Source organism: Trichosurus vulpecula, chromosome 7, assembly GCF_011100635.1.
Source record: "Trichosurus vulpecula isolate mTriVul1 chromosome 7, mTriVul1.pri, whole genome shotgun sequence".
Taxonomy (NCBI): Eukaryota; Metazoa; Chordata; class Mammalia; order Diprotodontia; family Phalangeridae; genus Trichosurus; species Trichosurus vulpecula.
Window position 1 is genome coordinate 134,428,958 of NC_050579.1, and position 20,027 is coordinate 134,448,984.

The window sequence follows — 20,027 nt, forward strand, 5'->3', positions numbered from 1 at the left end:
TCTGGAGATGATTAATCAGAAGTCTTAACCTGCTTTTAAAATATAAAATAACATATAAATATATCATAAAATATATAATATAAATATAAAAATATGAAAATAAGTAGGATAGTATCAGCCTCATCACATCTCCCTTCAAATATGTTTTGCCTTTGTTCAATTCAACAAGCATTTATTAAGCTTCTATTATGTGTAAAGCATTGTACTTAGCAATAGGGGATAAGAAGGAAAAATGAAATAATTACTTACCTGAAAAAGCTCTTATATACCAGGCACAGGGGTAGGAGAGCATAAGTACTCTCATAAGTAAATACTAGGTCCTTTGAGTCTGGAGAGGATATTAACAGCAGTGTAAATCAAGAGAGGTCTCCCCAAGTGGGAAGTGGCAACTGACTAAGCCTTGAAGGAAGCAAGGGAATTTAAGAGGTGGAGAAGAGAAAGGATATTCCGAGCACTGAAAACAATCACTCAATTCAGGAATATTTATTAAGTACTTACTAAGTGCAAAGCATTGTCTTAGGTCCTAGGTACACAAAGATATTAGTGAAGCAATCCTTGCTGGCAAGGAGTTTATTTTTGTTTGGGGGCATTTATTGGTATATTTACTATTGCTACACATTTTTGGCATATTTACCAATTGCTATAAATTGGCATTTATAGGTTAATATGTAGTAGAGTTCCGGGATAATTTTTTTTGAGGGGGAGAGACATTAATAATTTAGGCATTCAGAAAAGGTATCATCTAAAAGGGGGTCTTTGAATTAAGCTTTGAAGGAAACTAAGGATTCTAAAATCTGGAAGTGAGGAGGGACTGCATCCTAGGCATAGGGGACAGTGAGTGCAAAGGCATGGAGGTGGGAGGTTGATTCTTGGGAATGACAAGCCTTAACCAGGCCATTCAAGTTGGACAGTGGATTGTGTAAAGAGGAGAAGTGTACAAAAAGGCTAGAAAGGCAGATTGGATCATTGCAAAGGGCTTTAAAAACTGAACAGAGGAGTTTGCATTCGATCCTAAGGGAAATAGGTCACTCTTGTAGGTTTTGTTGAGTAGGGAGGTAAAATGTTCAGTGATGTGCTTTGGAAAAATCATTTTAGCAGCTGTGTGTGTGGTGAATTGAAACAAGGGAAGACTTGAAGCAAGGATATCAATTAAGAGAATATTGTAGTAGTTTACTTGAGAGGTGATCAGGACCTGAAGAATGGTGGTGGAGTGTGAGTGAAAGGAAGGGGACAGATGTAAGAGATATTATGGAACTAAAAACAAGTTTTTGGCAACTAATTGGATATATGTGGTGAGAAGTACTTGGGGACCGTATGAGACTGGTGGCAGTGAGAACAGAAGAGCAGTAATGGGTATGAAAGATGTTGCAGAGAAAGATTTGTTGGGCACCTGACATGGATATAGGGAAGTCAGAGGAACTAAAAGATGACAAAAACCAGGGTGACTGAGAGGATGGTGATACTATTGATGAAAATAAGAAAATCAGGAAAAGAGTCAGTTCAGGGAGAAAGATAACAATTTCAGATTTGGACATGTAAGATAAGTCAGAAGACTTGAGTTCAAATCGGTACTCTAACATTTAATACTCATGGGATCTTGGACAAGTCATTTAAGTTACCTGGTCTCAGCTTTCTCATCTATGTAGCTAAAGCCTTGGATGACAAAAGCTAGAGGAAAAAGTGGCATTATAGGAAGGTGGCACAGTGGATAGAATTGTCATTTTTGTTATATTAGCCCAGCCTACCCATGAGCAACTAATGTTTACCCAGTTATTTAGATCTGACTTTCTTTGTATGAAAAATGTTTTATAATTATGTTCATATCATTCCTGGGTTTGTTTTGGCAGGTGAACTCCCAAATATTTTATCATGTCTGCAGTGACTTTAAATGGAATGCTGAGAGATGCTTAGGGAAAGTACCCAGAGTTACAAATGTCAAGGCTACCTCTGAAAATAAACTCAAATATTTTCCACTTAGTTCTTGCTGGTGAGGGGAGACTAAGGTGGGTATAAATATTGCCAAGTGGATGATCTTTCATTTCCTTACCCATATGTTTTATTCATTTGTTTGGCCTCAGCAAAAACTGTGCTCATAAAAGATGATCTGGAAAGGAAGCTAAAGGATGAGCATGATCATAAACACATCAATGAAAATTTAGCTGGGGATGTAAAACAAAAATTACAAGAACGGACCTTCCACAGTAAAGCCCACTCTTGAAGAAGGTAAGTGTGCATTGCAAACATCCATATTTATACCCAATGGACTGTTTTTTCATCTACACTCAATCACTCTTTAGCAAGCTAATTTTCTTAAGTTTGTACTTTGAGCTTTTTAGCAAGAAGAGCAACATGATACAAATAGATGCAGTTCAAATGGATATTTAGAAATCACATCCCTTATAACTGAGAGAAAACTAAAAAATAATTGTCCTGTGGTATCCCCAAGCAATGGAGATTCCTCCTTTTCACTTTAAGCCCCCATCTGCCCTTCTGGCTGTCTGACAAACTTCTATTCTCTGACAGGAGGTGCATTATCGGCAACGTGCTGGTAAATGTTTATCAGTGAGCTCTTCAAAGCAAAATAAAACAATAAAAAAACTCTACAATACACTTTTAAGTTTAATCTGCATTATTAACCTTTTCTCCATCACTTTCTTAAGTCTAGAAGATCAACAAAACAATAAATCAAGCCTGGACTTGTAACATTTTGCAATTTCTAAGGTGGAAGTGCTCACTCTGAAAACTGAACAATCAGCTCTTCTGAGCCAGTCCCCTGGATGACAAACAAAACTTCATTTTACTATATTGTGGATTCTGATTAAGGATAGTCTTCTTGAGCCTTCATTTTTTGTGGGGGCCTGGAACTTCATGACACAAGATTATGTTAGCAAATGTTGCTTTTGTCTTGTCCCAACTGAGGCTGTGTCTATATGAAATGAAATCAACCGCCTGATTGTAGTCAGTTTAGCTGAATGGACAACTCAATGGAAAAATCAAATGAGGTCACTTAGTAAACAAACATCTATTAAGTATTGACTATGTGCAAAGTACTGGGATAAGCACTGGAGAAATAAAGAAAAGAAAAACACATGGTATCTGCCCTCAAAGAGCTCACACTCTAAGAGGAGAGACAAATTACAAATAAATATCTGTACAAGATATATGAGGCAGCTAGATGGTTCAGCAGATAGAATGCTGGGCTAGAGTCAGGAAGACCTGAGTTCATATTTGGCCATGGACACTTACTAGCTATGTCACTTAACCTCTGTTTGTCTTGATCCACTGGAGGAGGAAATGGCAAAGCATGTGTGCTTTGCTGAGAAAACTTCATGAACAATATTGGGCATGCTATGAGTTCACAAAGAGTCAGATGTGACTGAAGGACTGAACAGTGATACTTACAGAGTAAATGGAGGGTAATCCCAGAGGGCAGGCATTAGAAGCTTCACTTGGGACTGGGAAAGGCTTCCTGCAGAAGGTGGTGCTTGAATTGATTTGTGAAGATAGCTAAGGAAGCCAAGAGGCTGAGATAAGGAAAAGAACATTTCAAATGTGAAGAGCAGCTGAGAAAATGCACAGAGTGATGGAATTTCTTATATGAGGAACAGGAAGAATGGGTTGTAGAGTAAATGGAGGACAGTAAAGTGGGAAAAGATTGGAAAGGTAGGACTTAATGCATTTCTTCAATACAAATATCTAAACAAGTCAATTCATATACCATAGACACAGCCTTGATCCACACAGGTATGTTTAATCCAGTGTATAATGTCTAAATGCTAAAAAAGTTTCCTTAGCTTGTTTCTGAGAATGGGATAGCAAATTTTGATTTCTAGAAATTCCCCCAATCTTCAACTGGTCTGATATCCATCTCAGACCAAAGTGATAGAACCTACATTCTAAGAAGTATGTCAATAAGCAAGAGGTCTGGAAGAGGGCATCTAGGATGGCAAAAGTTCTTGAATACTAGGATCATTTGAAGGAAATAGGGACTTTTAGCCTGGAGGAGAGAAGACTTGGGGGAACGTGAGAGGTGTCTTGAAGTCTTTGAAAAAATTTTAATTTGGAAGAGGGATTAGACTTGATTTTAGTCCAAGACAGAAGAACCCTGAAGCAGTGTTGATCTGCGTTACAGGACCAGGATTCAAATTTCAGCTTTGCTGCTTATTAGTAGAATAGTAGATGCTCCAAGGTTACTATCTCAAATCCCACTTGCACTGGCAAGTTGGGTCCTTAGTGCATGGCTGCTACATTTTTCCTCTTAGTTCTAAAGGACACATAGTGCCCGAAAGTGATTTTCTAATGCTAGAGCTGATACTAATTAGCCAGACAGACTTAATTAGCTTTTAGAAAGCCATATTTGCTAAAATGACTTAGTAAGAACACTTGGTAGAAAACATCCTCCCCAAAACTCTGTGACACATACACCAAAATTTATGGCTTCCATGGGAAAGTGGGCTCAAGTTTAGAGAGTGCTTGTTACAAAAGGATACCTCACAACTCCTGGTTGCTGGAAAAGTTCTTTTCTATACTTCCTGGCATTCTCTTAAAATTCCCCCTTAGACATGGTGTAGCTTCTATACTGGTCTCCTTGTAGAGTTTTTAAGTTGTCCCTATAAATCTGGAAAGTTCATAAATTTGGGTACAGTGATAGACTATGCATCTATGGTCTATGTCTATTTTCTGAGAACTAGCAAAGAGACTCATTACCAAAAAATTGATGACTAGTTGATCATATATTTTTTCAACCACGGTAACCCATAAAATGGAAAACAAAACACAGCAAACATCACCACCACCACCCAAAAAAAGCACGAAATGGTACTTAGTATTGTCTGGTTTTCAGGCAAAATGGCAGAGAATCAGGGGATACTAAGAAGCATATACTTACACTATATACAAATGTTAACTATTCTTACTGTCCAAGGTTTTTCCAATAGCTAGTGAACAGACAAAATACATATGACAGTAACTGACTCCGTTACTGGATTTTGTCTCCCTTGAATTTCTGTGCATCTCAATTCTTTGCAATTAACTTTCCGTAGTATCAAGCTCAGCAGTTATATATAGTCTTCTCCCCCCCCCCCCTTTTTACCCTTAAATTCCTTTTGATTATTTTCGCAAAATACCCAGCAAATACATCCTTACCAACCTTTGCTAGGTATTGTACTCAGCCTCTGGACAGAAATCTGTCACATCTATGTTTTAAGTGGTGGTCCAGGAATCCAGATCCCAGGCTTATTTACCGCCTTCTTAGCTAGCCATTCTCTTCCCAAATTAATGTCTCTTTTCCATACCCCTTGCCTTCCGTGGGTAGCAGTGAGGAAAATACAGCCTGCATTTCCACAGTTTTCAGTTGTTTGCCCAAGACTTTTAATTTTTGCATTACTTTTTTACATTCCTTCTGGCAGGGTCATTTGTGCCTAAGGGAATTACCACAAATATGTAGTTATCAGTTATTTTGATGTCTTGGGAAGTTCTCTGTTAAAATATCTTACACACATACCTTGGGAAAACAACAGACCTTTCTATTGTTATCAGATTAACAACTAGGAGATTAACCCATCCTGTTTAAAAAAGTTTTCAACACTGAAAAAAAAAAAGAATTGGATTAAAGTTAATGGCATTGACTCTCACTATGACCACTTCCTGGAGAAGTTTAACTGTTGCCAAATAATCATTGGAGTATGGAAGCCAAAACAGCCTGAAAGTTTATGTGACAAGAAAGTGCTTAGTGGCGGCAACCAAGGAGAGTCATGTTTTGAGTTCAAGTACAAAACAAAGGTCACAAATATAGCAAAATATTCATAATAATACTTTTCATGAAATTGAGAGACTAATGCATTGTTGGTAGAGTTGTAAACTGATTCAACCATTCTGGAGAGCAATTTGGGACTATGCCCAAAGGGCTATAAAACACGAATAACCTTTGACTTAGTAATACCACTACTATGTCTGTATCCCAAAAAGATAAAGAGCAAACAAACAAAAAAAGAACCTATATGTACAAAAATATTTATAGAAGCTCTTCTTGTGGTGGCAATGAATTGGAAATTGAGAAGATGCCCATTGATTGGGAAATGACTGAACAAATTGTGGTATATGAATGTGATGGAATACTATTGTGCTTTAAGAAATGATTAGCAGTATGCTCTCAGAAAAACCTGGACAAAATTTATATAAATTGATGCAAAGTGAAATGAGCAAAACCAGGAGAAAAGTGAAGACAGTGTGTAACAACAGTGCTGCCTGAATCTGCTGTGGAGATATAAGGCCAATAACACTAGCACACAGGAGGGCTGCCAACACAGGTTCTTTGATCTGCTTTTCTAAGGAAAGCAACTTTAAGGGGTTTACAATCTCACTTTAATTAAACATACATATATCATTAACTTAGTTCAGGGGGAAAAGTCAGCATCCTGAACTTCAGAGAAAAAACAAACAGAAATTATGAGCAGAAATTATATAAACAGAGTAAATAACACAAATCAGCAGACAGGGCTTCTGACTGTCTCTCCATAGCAATACATACATAGTTACCAAAGAGAGAAGCACCAACATCTGGGTTTTTAAAGCTGGGATGGGGGGCAGCACTCCTTAACAGCTACCCAAAGTCAAATCACATGAACAGTCTTCCAATGAGTAAGCCCCAAAGAAAAATGCTAACCTCAGAGTATATATACACTTCTTTAGGGCCAGAAGGCATCACAACCATGTGACTCAAACTCATGTGACTTGGGCTTTCTTGTGACTTAAGCAGGTCATCAAAGACTCTTTATTTAATAAAAGACTCTTGATTGAAACAAAGGCAAGAATCAAAGGCACTTGATTGCCTTAGTGCTGAGAAGCATTCCAAAAGAAAAAACAGCAAAAAGTCCCACTTTGCTTGCCATTACACAGTGATAGCAATACTGTATCAATGATCAACTGTGAAAGACTTAGTTACTCTGATCAAGAGAATGATCCAAGGCCTATGATGATAAATGCTATACATCTCCAGTGGCAGACCTGATGAACTCTGAGTGCAGACTGAAGCATGCTTTTTTAAACTTTCTTTATTTTTCTTGTTTTTTTCTTCTTTTTTGGTCTGTGTTTCCTTTCACAACATGACAATATGGAAATATGTTTTGTATGACTGCACATATCAAATTGCTTACCTTCTCAATGCGAGGGACATGGAGGCGGAGATAATTTGGAGCTCAAAGTTTTAAGAAACAAAAGTTATTTTTACATGCAATTGGGAAAAACAAAATATCAAATAAATAATCCAAACAAGAAATAAAATAATCTTCTTCATGGTAGCAAAAAAAGGAGACAAATTAGATCCCATAAATTGAGAAGTAACTGGATAAAATGTGACATATCAATTTAATGGACATTGTTGTATTATAAGAAGTAACAAATATGAGGAATTCAGATAAATGTGGGAACTCTGATGTGAACTCATATAGAGTAAAGAAAGAACCAGAATAGCATAGGGAATAATCACAATAATTCAAATGACAACCATGCTAAATATAATATGAATCCCTAATAAATGCAACAATCAATCTTGACCCTGAAAGTCACATTTTTTTCCTCATGATAAAAAAAATATGTGGGATTGTAGGCAGCATAGTCGCTGTGTTGAATAATCTTGAAGAAGTCTTAAAAAGAGTATTATATTGTATTATGAGGAGTGGTCCACTGAGAAATTATTGTGATATAAAAAAGACATAAATAAAACCTTTAAAAATAGAGTACAAAAAGGTCATTGGCAAAATATCATTAAAGAAAAATAATGGGAAAAAATTGAGAAGTATTATCTTATAAAAGTGTTAAAGGCAATTAGAGAAAAATAAGCCTTTAGAGGCTTTGGCATGAGATCCAGCTAAGTCAAATTATCCTGAAAGCATTTGTAAATATATGCACCTGAAATGAAGACAATAGACACCAAATTATACAGTTCTGCTGATGTGCCATTGGTTTGTTTTAATTATTTATGAAAATAGAACCATGACATTGGTACTTTGCTACCAAAAACATGAGGAAGTTCTAATGGCACTTAGAGAGATAAATTCAGGAAAGGCAACAGAATCTAAGTAAAAAAGTACAAAATCAATGCATGCTCCTGCAATCAAATCTTTGAATAATCCTGGCAGATTCTTTTCTTATAAAAACTCACACTTTGGTGAGTTTTCTCATTTTATTGGCTCATAACTCCTTTCTAAAAAAAAAAAAAGACCAAGGAAAAGGCCTGTCATCTTCCAAATTACTGGGTTCAAAAGACTTCTAAGTTTTGATATAAGGAGTACACTCATGGTTGACTTGCTTTCACAAGCTTTATTATTATTATTTATTGGAGAACACACAAAGATAGAAATGAGCAATCCGTAGAGTACATTAAGTAGATCAACTAGTCTGCATACATAGTCCCTTTGTCCCAGTATGTTCTAAATGCCAGCAATTAATTGATCATCATCCTGGAGTCTATTTCTATTCCTACCAGAATAGGAGTTTGTTTAAAGGGGAAGGTGCACCCTTCTGTAATGATTTGAGGTTAAATAGGACTCCAGACCAGGAAGCGTGTTTCAAATGGACTTTACTCAAGCTTAAATTGGTCTAGTTGGTGGACGGTGACTGTGGTATGCATGTTTATGCATGTATGCATGTGCATACATATTAATTTGTATACATGCACATGTGTACACATACATGTATACGCGCACACAAACACACATGTGTATATGCATATACGTGTGTGTGTGTAACAGCAAAGTATTTTCTGGACTCAGTCCGAAAAGCAGACATGTTCCTAGTCTTGTGTGATAGATGAAAGCTTAGGAAAGCTATAGTGTCTCCTAGCCTAGTTCTACTTCCATACTAGTCTACCTCCAGGATTTCAGGGAGGCCACAGGAGCCTTTAGGGCAGCACAATCTATGTTCGGACCAGTGATCACTATTGTGTATTTCGGTGGTTCCAAGTCTAGATAGATTTTATGTAGTGGATTGCAGGGGCTCAGGTGAGTGATCTTATGAATTTGTAGGTAAAGTAGGTCCAAGCAAACAGTAATAACACACTACAGAGTAAAACAGCAGGATGTTACAAAAGATTTTGTAGAATTATCTATAGTTTTTGTTTGATCTATTCCCATCTCAGTGAATTTCTTGGAAAGGAATGTTTTAGAAAAACTTTTTATTCTAAAAACTTTTCTTGTTCTATTGGGATCTACAAGCATTTTTTATTACCAATTAAATACTTGCGCAAAAGTTAATCATAGAGCAGTCAGATTTATTATTTTAGGAATTTACTGAGAAAGGGGAAGGGTGCTTTTATTATTATTGCATTGCCTGTATTATATTACAGCCCTGGCTGTAATATTCCTAGGAGTTTCATTTTGGAATTTCTTTCAGGAAGCAACCAGTAGATTCTTTTAATTTCTACTTTGTTCTCTAGTTCTAAGGAAGCTGAGCAGTATTCTTTTATGATTTCTTATAATATATGTCTAGCCTTGCTGTTATTGTTGTTCATAGCTTTCAGGTAGTCCACAGATTCTTAAATGATCTCTTCTTGACCTATTTTCCTGGTCAGTTGTTTTTCCTATACTTCACATTTCTACTTTTTTTTAGGCATTTGAGTTTGTTTTATTATTTCATCATGTCTCATATAGTCATTAGCATCCAATGGCAGCTCTTATTTTTTTTTTTTGGAGGGGGGAAAGCAGGGCAGTTGAGGTTAAGTAACTTGCCCAAGGTCATACAGCTAGTCAGTGTGTCAAGTGTCTGAGACCGGATTTGAACTCAGATCCTCCTTACTCCAGGGCTAGTGCTCTACTTGCTGCACCACCTAGCTGCCCTGGCAACTCTTAATTTCAAAGAGTTATGTTCTTCAGTGAGAATTTATACCTTTTCCCCTCAATCTCTTAATTTTCCTTTCATATCTTTCTTGCCTATCTCTTGCTTCTTTGTAAAATTATTTCCTCTGCTGCTCTCTGATTTTTAAAATCATTTTAGTTCCTTCTTTACTTTTTACTTTAACTCTTCTAGGAATTCTTGTTGGACTTGTATAAAAACTGCATTTATCTTTGAGGCTTTGCTTGTAGGTTTGTTTTTTAATCATTCATTTCTGTGAACTTCCATCACCATAATAGCTCTTTATGGTTGGTTTCTTTTTTTGTTTGCTCATTCTTCCAGCTTACTTCTTGATTTGGTACTTTATGTTATTTTTGGGGAATGAACAAATCTGAGGTGAATGTTTGGTCTTTGCTGCCATCCTTTTGCATCTCTCTGCTGTTTTCATAGCTCTGACTGGGGGCTTGCAAGTTTTTGGTGCTCCCAAATTGGTGTAATCCAGGGAGTGATCTGTTCATTGCCCTTGTGGTTTGAGTTACCCAAGTTCTTGATCCAGGTTCGAGTTTATCATCTTGTTTCTTGTTGTAGGCTTCAGCAAACTACTGAAACTACTGGTTGACTAAGTGCAACACTAATTAAGGTGGGACTTTTTTACTCTTTTCTCTTTTAGCCCTTTTTTAATCAAGTGCCCTTGATGAGTCTGGCCTTTGTTTCTTTGATTAAATTAGGAGTCTTTGATGATCTCCTTGCCTTAAGGGAAAGCCTGGTTTACATGGGTTTGAGTGACATGTTTGTGACTTCAGAGGCTTTTAAGCCACATGGGTTTGAGTCTCACATTGTGACACCCTTTGATGCTGAGCAAGATATATAAACCCAGAGGTTGGCATTCTCCCTTGGGGCTCTCAGTCACTGGAAGAGTGGCGTGGGACTCTGGGCAACCATTTTAAGAACCCCCGGGTTGGGTAAACCCAGATGTTGATGCTTTCCTGGTAACTATGAATTGTAATTTGGTCTGTTTATATCATGTATGTTTGTAATCTGTTTGTATTTCCTCTTGAGTTCAGGGTGCAATCTTTTCCTCCTGAACTAAGTGAACGCTATTTGTATGTTGGATTAAAGTAAGAATGTTAACCCCTTAACATTGCTTTCCTTAGTAAAACAGATCAAAGAACCTGTGTTAGTGACCTTCTGTGGGCTGGTTTTTATTGGTTTTACACAGCCACAATAGCTGCTAGCAGATTGTTGTTACACTAAGCTACCCCCACCCTTCAATGGGAAGCTCTTCAGGTTGAGAATGACTTCTTCCAGCTCCCTTTTGTTCTGAGATACTGCTCTCTGCTTCTAAGATAAGCTCCACACTACTACCATTTGCTTACTAGAACTTGTTCTGGGCTTAATACACAAGTAGGGCCAGCACTCACAACACTCCTCTCCACTCTGAATCTGTGACCTGGCACTGAGTGGTAAGCAACAGAGCTACCAGATCAAACTTCTTCCCCTTCCCAGGGCTTGCTCAGCTCCCCCCACCCCCCCAGGATGGCTTCCTATCTTGACCTTCTCTCAGTACCTGGGTGCTGGAATGATCTTTGCCACAGCTCCTGGGAGTTTTTGCTAGCCTATATCCCCAGACCTCTCTGTCCAGCTCCCTAAGCCAAGCTGGGTAGAAAAATGACAAAATGAGACGTCTTGACTTTCTTGATCAGAATTATGTCTGGTACATTCTCTAAATTTTTATTGAGGAGGTGTGAGAAAAGAGCTTGACTAATGTTTCCTCTGATTATGCTATCAACTCTTTTGATTTATTATTTTATTGATTATCTAGACTTAAGAAAGAGTTGGAGAAAATGTTAATGATTCAAATTAAAATTTAAAATGTGCATACTTTTTTTCCCTTTACAATTCAAGTTATTAAACTATCAGCACAACTGTGATCTGAACCACAGCTCTGTTGTGTGTATGACCTTTGGCAAATCACTTAACATCTCTTCTTCTAAAATGAGGGGGTTGCATTAGAACTCTCCAAAGGCCCTTCAGGCTTGAAATCCTATTATCTTTTTGTATTTATTTTCTTAAATCAAATCAGCAGCAAAGGTTAATGAAACTGGGAATTATTGGGATGAGATTAAACAATTAAGCACAATATTATGATAATGTATCATGTATAATATATTATAAAAGGACTTTGTAATGCACAGCTTTAATCCTAGCCACTGGGGAAGCTGAAGCTGGTGGATTGCTTCAGTTCAGGAGTTTTGAGTTGCAGTGACTTAAGCTAATTACCTGTCTGCACTAATTCCGGGACCAATATGGTGAAGCCTTGGGAGTAGGGGGATTACTAGGTTGCCTAAGGAGAGAGGCAACCTGGCCCAGGTTGGAAATGGAGCAGGTCAGTTCCCATGCCTGTCATTAGTGGAATTGAGATGAAATAGAGAGACTCTATCTGAAAGAAAGATTGAAAGAAAAATAGATTAAAGGAAGGAAGGAAAGAAAGCAGAGAAAAAAATAAAGGAAAGAAGGAAAAGTAGAAAGGAAAGGAAGAAAGATGGAAAGAAAAGTTTATGTAAGATAATATCACTGATTTTGGTCTTGGTATGACTCTTCTCCTTTAAAGTACCTCTTCTCTTTTAAAATATAATAAATAATAGGAGCTAGAGCTAAGAAAATTGGAGATGATTGGCAATTCTTCAAGTTTGAAGCAGGCAGGATGAGCTACCTGTCCAGGCACCTTGTCCCCACCAATTACAACTTTCTCTCTCTCTCTCTCTCTCTCTCTCTCTCTCTCTCTCTCTCTCTCTCTCTCTCTCTTTCTTTCCCCCCACCCCCCCACCCGGTGGCAGTAGAGGAAATGACTTGCAGGCTGTTTGTGGCAGTAGCATGGAATGTGAAGAATATTTTTTTTGTACCTATTCTCCTTTTTACCTATTCAGGAAAATGAGTCAAAGAAGCTAGGTATTACATAAGTGTTACAAAGCACTCACCTTTATTTCATTTACATTGTTCTTATCATTGGGTATGCTGGTTTCTGGGTTTTGCTTTCCTCATTCTACATCATATCACTTTTCTTCCCAAGCTGCTCTGAATTCTTCATCTTTGTTTTTTCTTATGGCACAGTAATATTTAATTATATTCCTGTATCACAATTTGCTCAGCCATTCCCCTGTCAATGAGCACCTGCTTTATTTTCAATTCCTTGTGTAGAAGAGAGTTTTATTCAGATAAAGTTTAGACTAAACTGCCTCTGAGGTCCCTTCCACTTCTAAGATGTGATTCTGTGACTATAGAAATCTACCAAAATAGGATAGAGAGTTGGCTTGCCTCTTTATGTGCTCAAACTGAATCTGTGATTTTTGTTAGATTAAATATGGTCTGTCCAATATTTGATATATTGGTCTGAGTGTTTTTATAGAAGTTGGATACTTTTTCCTTTGGGTTACAAAGCCTTGAACACAGATCAAATTTTACTATTCCTTGGGACACATTTTGTGATTTCTGTGAGGCTCTCTCAATATTGAACCCAACCTATGGAAACCCAGAACTTTGGGTCTGGACAAATTACATCTGTACCACTGACACTTCATTTTTTATGCCTCTGTTTCTTCAATTCTTAAATGGAATCTATTGTTGTTGTTTGTCCTTCATTTTTGAAGTGAACAAATGACATCATGGATAATGTCTTGATGCGTGCATGAATTGGATTTAAGTGAGGCAGAGTTGCAGGAAATCATCAACCTTACTCTGTCTTCTGATGTTATCAAAGTCCAATGGCAAGACAAAAATCAAGACAACTGGTGATGGCCCAGGATGCAGTAGATGATTTTTATATTTTTGATGTCTGACCAAGCTCTAGGTACTTCATAGTGCCCACTTCAGCCTCCTTCTTGGCCATGGGAACAAATTGCTCTCATGTTTATTATTGTAACTATTATTATTATTTCACTTTGGAGAGACCTAATTGTTAAGTTCTTTCTATTATCTAGCCCAAATTTGCCTCATTGCAAAGTCTACCTTCTTAGTTCTGTCCTGTGGGGTGAGACACAGTAAGTCTAAAGTCTCTTTTAGATAATAGTCCTTCAAATACCTGAAGATAGCTATCATGTCTAAGTCTAAAGCTAAAAACATCCCAGTTCCTTTGAGTGTGATCCGCATATGACTTGCAATTTGAGACATTCAGAAAATTATGGTCACTTTTTCTTTTAATGCCCTCCAGATAATCAAAATATTTCCTAAAAATGTGACAAAATTTGCTATATGTTGTCTTACCAGGGCAGAGTGTAAGGGGATGATCACCTTCCCAGTCCTGGACACTATGCCTTTCCTATTCCACACTAAAATGGCATTCACTTCCTAGGCTGGCATATCATACTTGACTGTTATGGAGCTTATGGCTCAGTAATATACTCTTACCTTTTTCAGACATAATGCTTCCGAAACATGTCTCTTTCATCTTATAGTTATGAATATGATTTTATGAACCAAAATGTAATGCTTTATATTTATTGCTATTAAATTTTATCTTATTCTGTTTGGCTCAAGGCTCTAGCATGTCAAGATCTTTTAGAATCCTAACTCTGCAATCCTGATTCTATCCTTTCCAGCTTTTGTCATCTGCAAATTTGATAAACATGCCATTTATACCTTTTCCACTGATAAAGATATTAAAAAGTATAGGCCCAATATAGATGCCTTGGGCACTTCACTGGGGACCCCAGACAATCCTCCAAGTTGACATTGGACCATTAATAATGAATCTTTGGATACATTCATTCAACTATGTACTTCCAAATCCTTCACGATGTACTATGATTTATTCTGCATCTCTACATCATATCCACAAATAGGTCATGAGAGACCATATTCCATTGATATTCCAGCTTACTAATGCTATCAAAAAATGAAATAAGTTCGATCTGACATGATTTTTCTTCATAAAATCAGGTTGATTCTTTGTGATGACCAATTCCTTTGCTAGGTAGTTACCAATCACTTCTTTACTATTGTGCTCTACCTTATTATCATTATCATCATCATCATCATCATCATCATCTTGACATTGCATGGATATCAATGGAGCATTTGAGCTATCCATTGGTTGTCTATCCTTTTCATTACATGATTGACCCTTTTCCCTCTGGTTAACCATTCCTTTGATGGCATCTTTTATTTTACTTTGATGGCATGCCATTCCCCTTGTGTAATTCCCCATTTGTAATGTGTTGCAATCTATTGATGTTCACAATATGCCACTCCATTGCTTCTGGATGATCCTTAAATTCTTTGTAAAGTGGTATTCTATGATCATATAATGCTACAAGAGGAAGAGATTGCAATAATCAAGAGATGAAAAAAGGCCTGTGTAGAAGAGGGTATCTGAATTATGCTTTGAAGGAAGCTAAGGATGATATGAGGTGATGATGAGAAGTGCATTCCAGACAACGGGAACCTTTTGTGCAAAGATTTAGAGGCACTCAGTTTGTTCATGGATATTTCCCAATCCATATTTCATAATGCACTCTCCAAATATTCCTCTTAAGAATCAACTTTAAGAATAGACTATTTTTTCTAGTGTCAATTTTTTTTGTTTCATCTTCCTAACTTATGTTTTTGTTTTCTTACAGAAACCTTCCAAAATGACTAATATCTACAGTAATGAGAAATAATTGAAACCACTTGAAAATTAAATGGAAATATTACATGAAAAAAGATGCTTTACCGTCATCTTCTGAGAATCATCTAAAGCTCAAATCAACTGTCATTACAATGGTTCTCCAGAGCAACTTGATTGACATACATAGAATATTAAAAACCCAGGAGATATAACGAGTTTGGCCTTATGACTTTAAAAGAGAAACCTGTGGCCAGAAATTAATATCTTTTCCCTTTAAGAATTTCATTGTAATTTAGGGACTAATTTATGAAACTTATACCCACATTTCTTCCTTCATGTATTTTATGTATAATACTATCAGTAAAATTTAAAAGCAATTATATTGCCCAATTTCCTAGAACCTCATAAAATCACCCTGAGATAGAACACAATCGTGCACAAATCCTTCAAAACCTTTCATCCTAAATTTCTTGATTGTTAAAAAATCCATTTTATTATTTCTCCAGTTTTCTCTTTATTTTTGCTAAATGGGAAAAATTAAGAGTTTATAATTTTATAAAACATGGTTATGTGTGGAAGACATCTAATATTTACAGCAATTCTATTTTCAAGCTTTGGAATTGTAGGTATGGACTTGGTTTCAAGTTTTTACCTTTCTATAATAAGTCACAATAAACTGTTAGGATTGCTAGTTGAAACTTTTCTATGTCATAGGCCTTCCCCAGGCTCAGATCCAAGGATGTGATAAACACCAGTTGACCAACCTGGTTACAGTTTAGCCACATTTTTTTTCCTTTTAATTATCCTGTGTTAAAACCATCAAACTAAATATCTCCTTCAGCTGAGCGTGTATTGAATCCCATAAGAAATCCATTTTGTTACCAGTAAGATTTGAATTTTTAAAAAAGTCTTTGTAGTTATTACCAAAGCTAGTTTCATATTGTAAGTCATATTGATCCATATTTTTAATTTATAATACCCTTACATTTGTGTAGCACTTTAAAATATTTTTACATCAATGATTTCAGTTGATCTTTTTAACAACTACATGAGGTAGGTGTTTTTATCCCCATGTTATAAATGAATTAGCCGAGGCACAGAGAATTTTCATAAAGAGTAATGGGAAAAGCACTAGATTTATAATTAGAAGGACTAGGTTCAAAGCCCAAATCTTACTTTTTCTAGTTGTGTGCCTTGCCATTTAAGTCTCTGATGCTCAGTTTCCTCTTCTGTAAAACGGGGGTGATAGCAATTGCACTACTGTTTGTTTGTTATGATAATAACACTTTGTTAACTTTAAAGCGCTATATAAATGTTAATTATAATTATTATTATTGTTAAGTTACATACATAATGGCATACAACCATTTTGTGGAAGATACACAATTATAATTGGAGCCTTCTGACTCTATCGTCTTCCTGTAATACTATATAACTTCTTGACCAACAACCTACCATATCATAATTATGAATTGTATATGTAATCATTCATAAATTCATCACCAGAAAGGGGTCAGAATCCCCCAAAACATTTCTCCTTCTACAAAGGATATTCTTTCCTAATAATATTATTTAAATGTATTCCATTTCTGTTGTCATATTCTAATATGTTTCCTTCCTTCCTTCCTTCCTTCCTTCCTTCCTTCCTTACTCCTTCCTTCCTTCCTTCCTTACTCTTTACTTCCTTCCTTCCTTCCTTCCTTCCTTCCTTCCTTCCTTCCTTCCTTCCTTCCATCCCTCCCTCCCTCCTTTCTTCCTTCATTCCACCATCCTGCCTTCTTTCTTTCTCTCTCATTCTTTCTCCCTTTCCTTCTCTCCCATGCTAAAACAACAACAACAACAACAACAACAACAACAACAACAACACAATTTTCAATAGCACAAAATAAATTCCTGGTTGGTGAGTTCATAGCCGTAAATCTGAGTTACCGCTAGTGCATATGGAATACTTCCTTTTTTCAGCCTTGAAATATTGTAGTATACACATATGTAAATACCAATTTATTCTTGATAAAATTGTGTTAATGATCAATATCTTTTTAAGTACATGGACAAAGTTCCATTTCTTCTTCTTTCATCAAGGACCAAATGATAGTAAAATAAAAAATAAAAAGCCTTAGGTCATTGCTAAATCTTGCTAATGTAGTATGGTATCAATGAGAAGCTGAAATGCATTTGTAATGCATTTCACCTTTCTTAACAAGGGTGCATTTTATATTATCTCTCACACTGACTTTTATTAAAAAGCAGGCTTAGTATTAGATGATTTGCTGTTTCAGACAGACCTTTATGAGATTGTTTCTTGTTGAAAATAAATTTTCTAGCTCCACATATGGCTACTTTGACCTGATTTTTTATACACATTTTTTTCCAGGGAATTTAATAAGCATTTTCTTATGGTCATTTAAAAGTAAGGCCTCTAGACTTGAAAGTGAATTGTATTTTCTCCTGCATATGAAAGAAGTTGGTTGTAGTAAAGGAGAAGGAAGAAAGAAGGGACTTCTTTTGGACACAGGGACTGCTACACATTGTCTCATGGCCATTAAAGCATTGCATAGACCAAGTTACATGACCCTGCAAGAGGATGTGGTCTAGCTAGTGATGTGCTGTGATCTGAATGTTAAACAACCAGCTGTGTATGTATCACTGGGCCACTTCCTTTAGATTCAGTAGACCGCGTATTAGGTTGAGATGAAAAAAAAAAAGATCACTGTCCTCGTTTGTTGTTATACTGTACTCAGAGGGGAAAGGAAAGTCAAATTATTTTCACATTATAAAGCTTTTGCTTTGATTTTTACAAGCTATGAACCAATGTCAATAAATCATTTGGATGTTTACCCACAGTATTGTGTTACAGGTTTATTTTAAGGTCAATAAGGATTGAAACTTATAAATGATCTTTACTATACTTTGGTAATGTTACTACTTAATAATAGTCAAGTGTTTTATTAATGTCAATGACACTAAAGAAGATGGATTACCATCTGCTTTGCTGCTGCATCCTGTCTTTTTGATCTGCCCTGCAGCTGAACCATCCTTTATGAATTATTTTCTTTTATTAGAATGAGTTCCTTGAGAACACGAACCGACTTGCTTTTCTATTTGCATACCTAGTACTAAGCACAATGCTTTGTATGTAGGAAGCACATACATGCTTTTCACTGATTGATTGATTCATGTGTAAAGTTAGTTTCTTGTTCCACAAATCTACCCAATGAATCAGATAGCCTCATCTCTTTTGGCTTTTATCCTCTTCTCTATTGTTTTATCTACACCAGTGGTGTCTCCCATCCTTTATCAGCTTCCTATAATGGACAAGCCTCAAACTTGGTGAGTTAGGGGAATGCCTACCCCAAGCATTTGAAGACCTTCCACAGTGGAATGGGTAAATGAGAAAAATTTGTCCCAAACAGCCATGAAGTGGGGTACTGTGGAGCACTTAGAGCTTGGTCAGACTACATTTCCCAGACCTTAGCCAGTCATTTTAACTTTTGTCCTACCACTGGACTTTGATGACTCAGGAAGAGAGAGTGAGGCTGACAACTTTGAGCAACTCTGCCTCACTTAAAGCCAATTTATGTGCAAGTCATCACTCTGTGATGTTTTCGATGTTCTTCAAATGATGGACAAACAACATTCATCCCACTGGGATTCAAGGTAGGGTTGAACAGGAATCAGGATGCAAACACTAGTGGCGTTGAGCCTTAGTTACTCTCAGGGCCTTATTCGTTAAGACTGTCAACTGTAACAGTTAGAACATGATGAGAATACAAACAAGGTAATGGGTTCAATTCCAATATAGACCATTGAACTTAGACAACAGCACAGTTCTTTTGAAAAGGTCAGAAGTTACTTAAAGATGGGATGACATTACTCATACTTTAATGTGTAGTTCACAAAACTAGTTATAATAGTGCCCTTTGTACAAAATTACTGTTTCCCATTAGATTTTGTACCTTCAATTGTTTGTTTGTTTTGGTTGTTATTGTTTTTTTTTTTCTGGTAGAGATAGATTGCATTGAATCATTCATAATAAACCATTACAATAAAGCTAGCTTTTTTACAGGGAGATATATATATATATATACATATATATACATATACATATATATACATATACATATATATATATATATATATATATATATATATATATATATGTATATATATATATCATTGGTCACAAGGAAACCCAGTGAGTAACTGAAACCCATCCCCATAATGGGGAAAAAGAATTCCATGCCATGGCTGATGAATACTGTTACTTTTGCTTGCTAGTAGTATGAATTTATCGAGGCTGTTTTTGTTTTTGTCTTTTGCAACAATATTTGGAACTTTGAAACTATATGTAGTATGTGAAAGGAATATTTTTCTTTATTCATATATATATATATATACATATATATATAATCACAAATTTCAAAATTGGAGGAGACCTCAGAGGCCCTCTAGTCCAACCTATATCTGAAGAATTCCCTTTAAATTAACCAGCTACATGGTCAGGTATCATGGCCTGTCAAGATATTTTTGAATCTTGACTGTCATTCAATGTTTTTTTCTTTGCCTCCCATCTAAACCTTATAAAAGTCACTGA

General features: G+C 36.3%; 1 protein-coding gene across 1 annotated transcript in view; it reads left to right on the forward strand.

Moving 5' to 3' along the window:
- The window catches only part of THEMIS (thymocyte selection associated), a 220,509-nt gene extending 205,015 nt beyond the window's left edge, over nucleotides 1–15,494 (forward strand). The window contains exons 6-7 of the mRNA XM_036767981.1: nucleotides 2,079–2,223; nucleotides 15,444–15,494. Of these exons, the coding sequence (XP_036623876.1) occupies nucleotides 2,079–2,218 (140 nt within the window). The 3' untranslated portion in view covers nucleotides 2,219–2,223; nucleotides 15,444–15,494. The remainder of the gene's footprint in view (nucleotides 1–2,078; nucleotides 2,224–15,443) is intronic.
- Nucleotides 15,495–20,027: the final 4,533 nt, after the last annotated feature.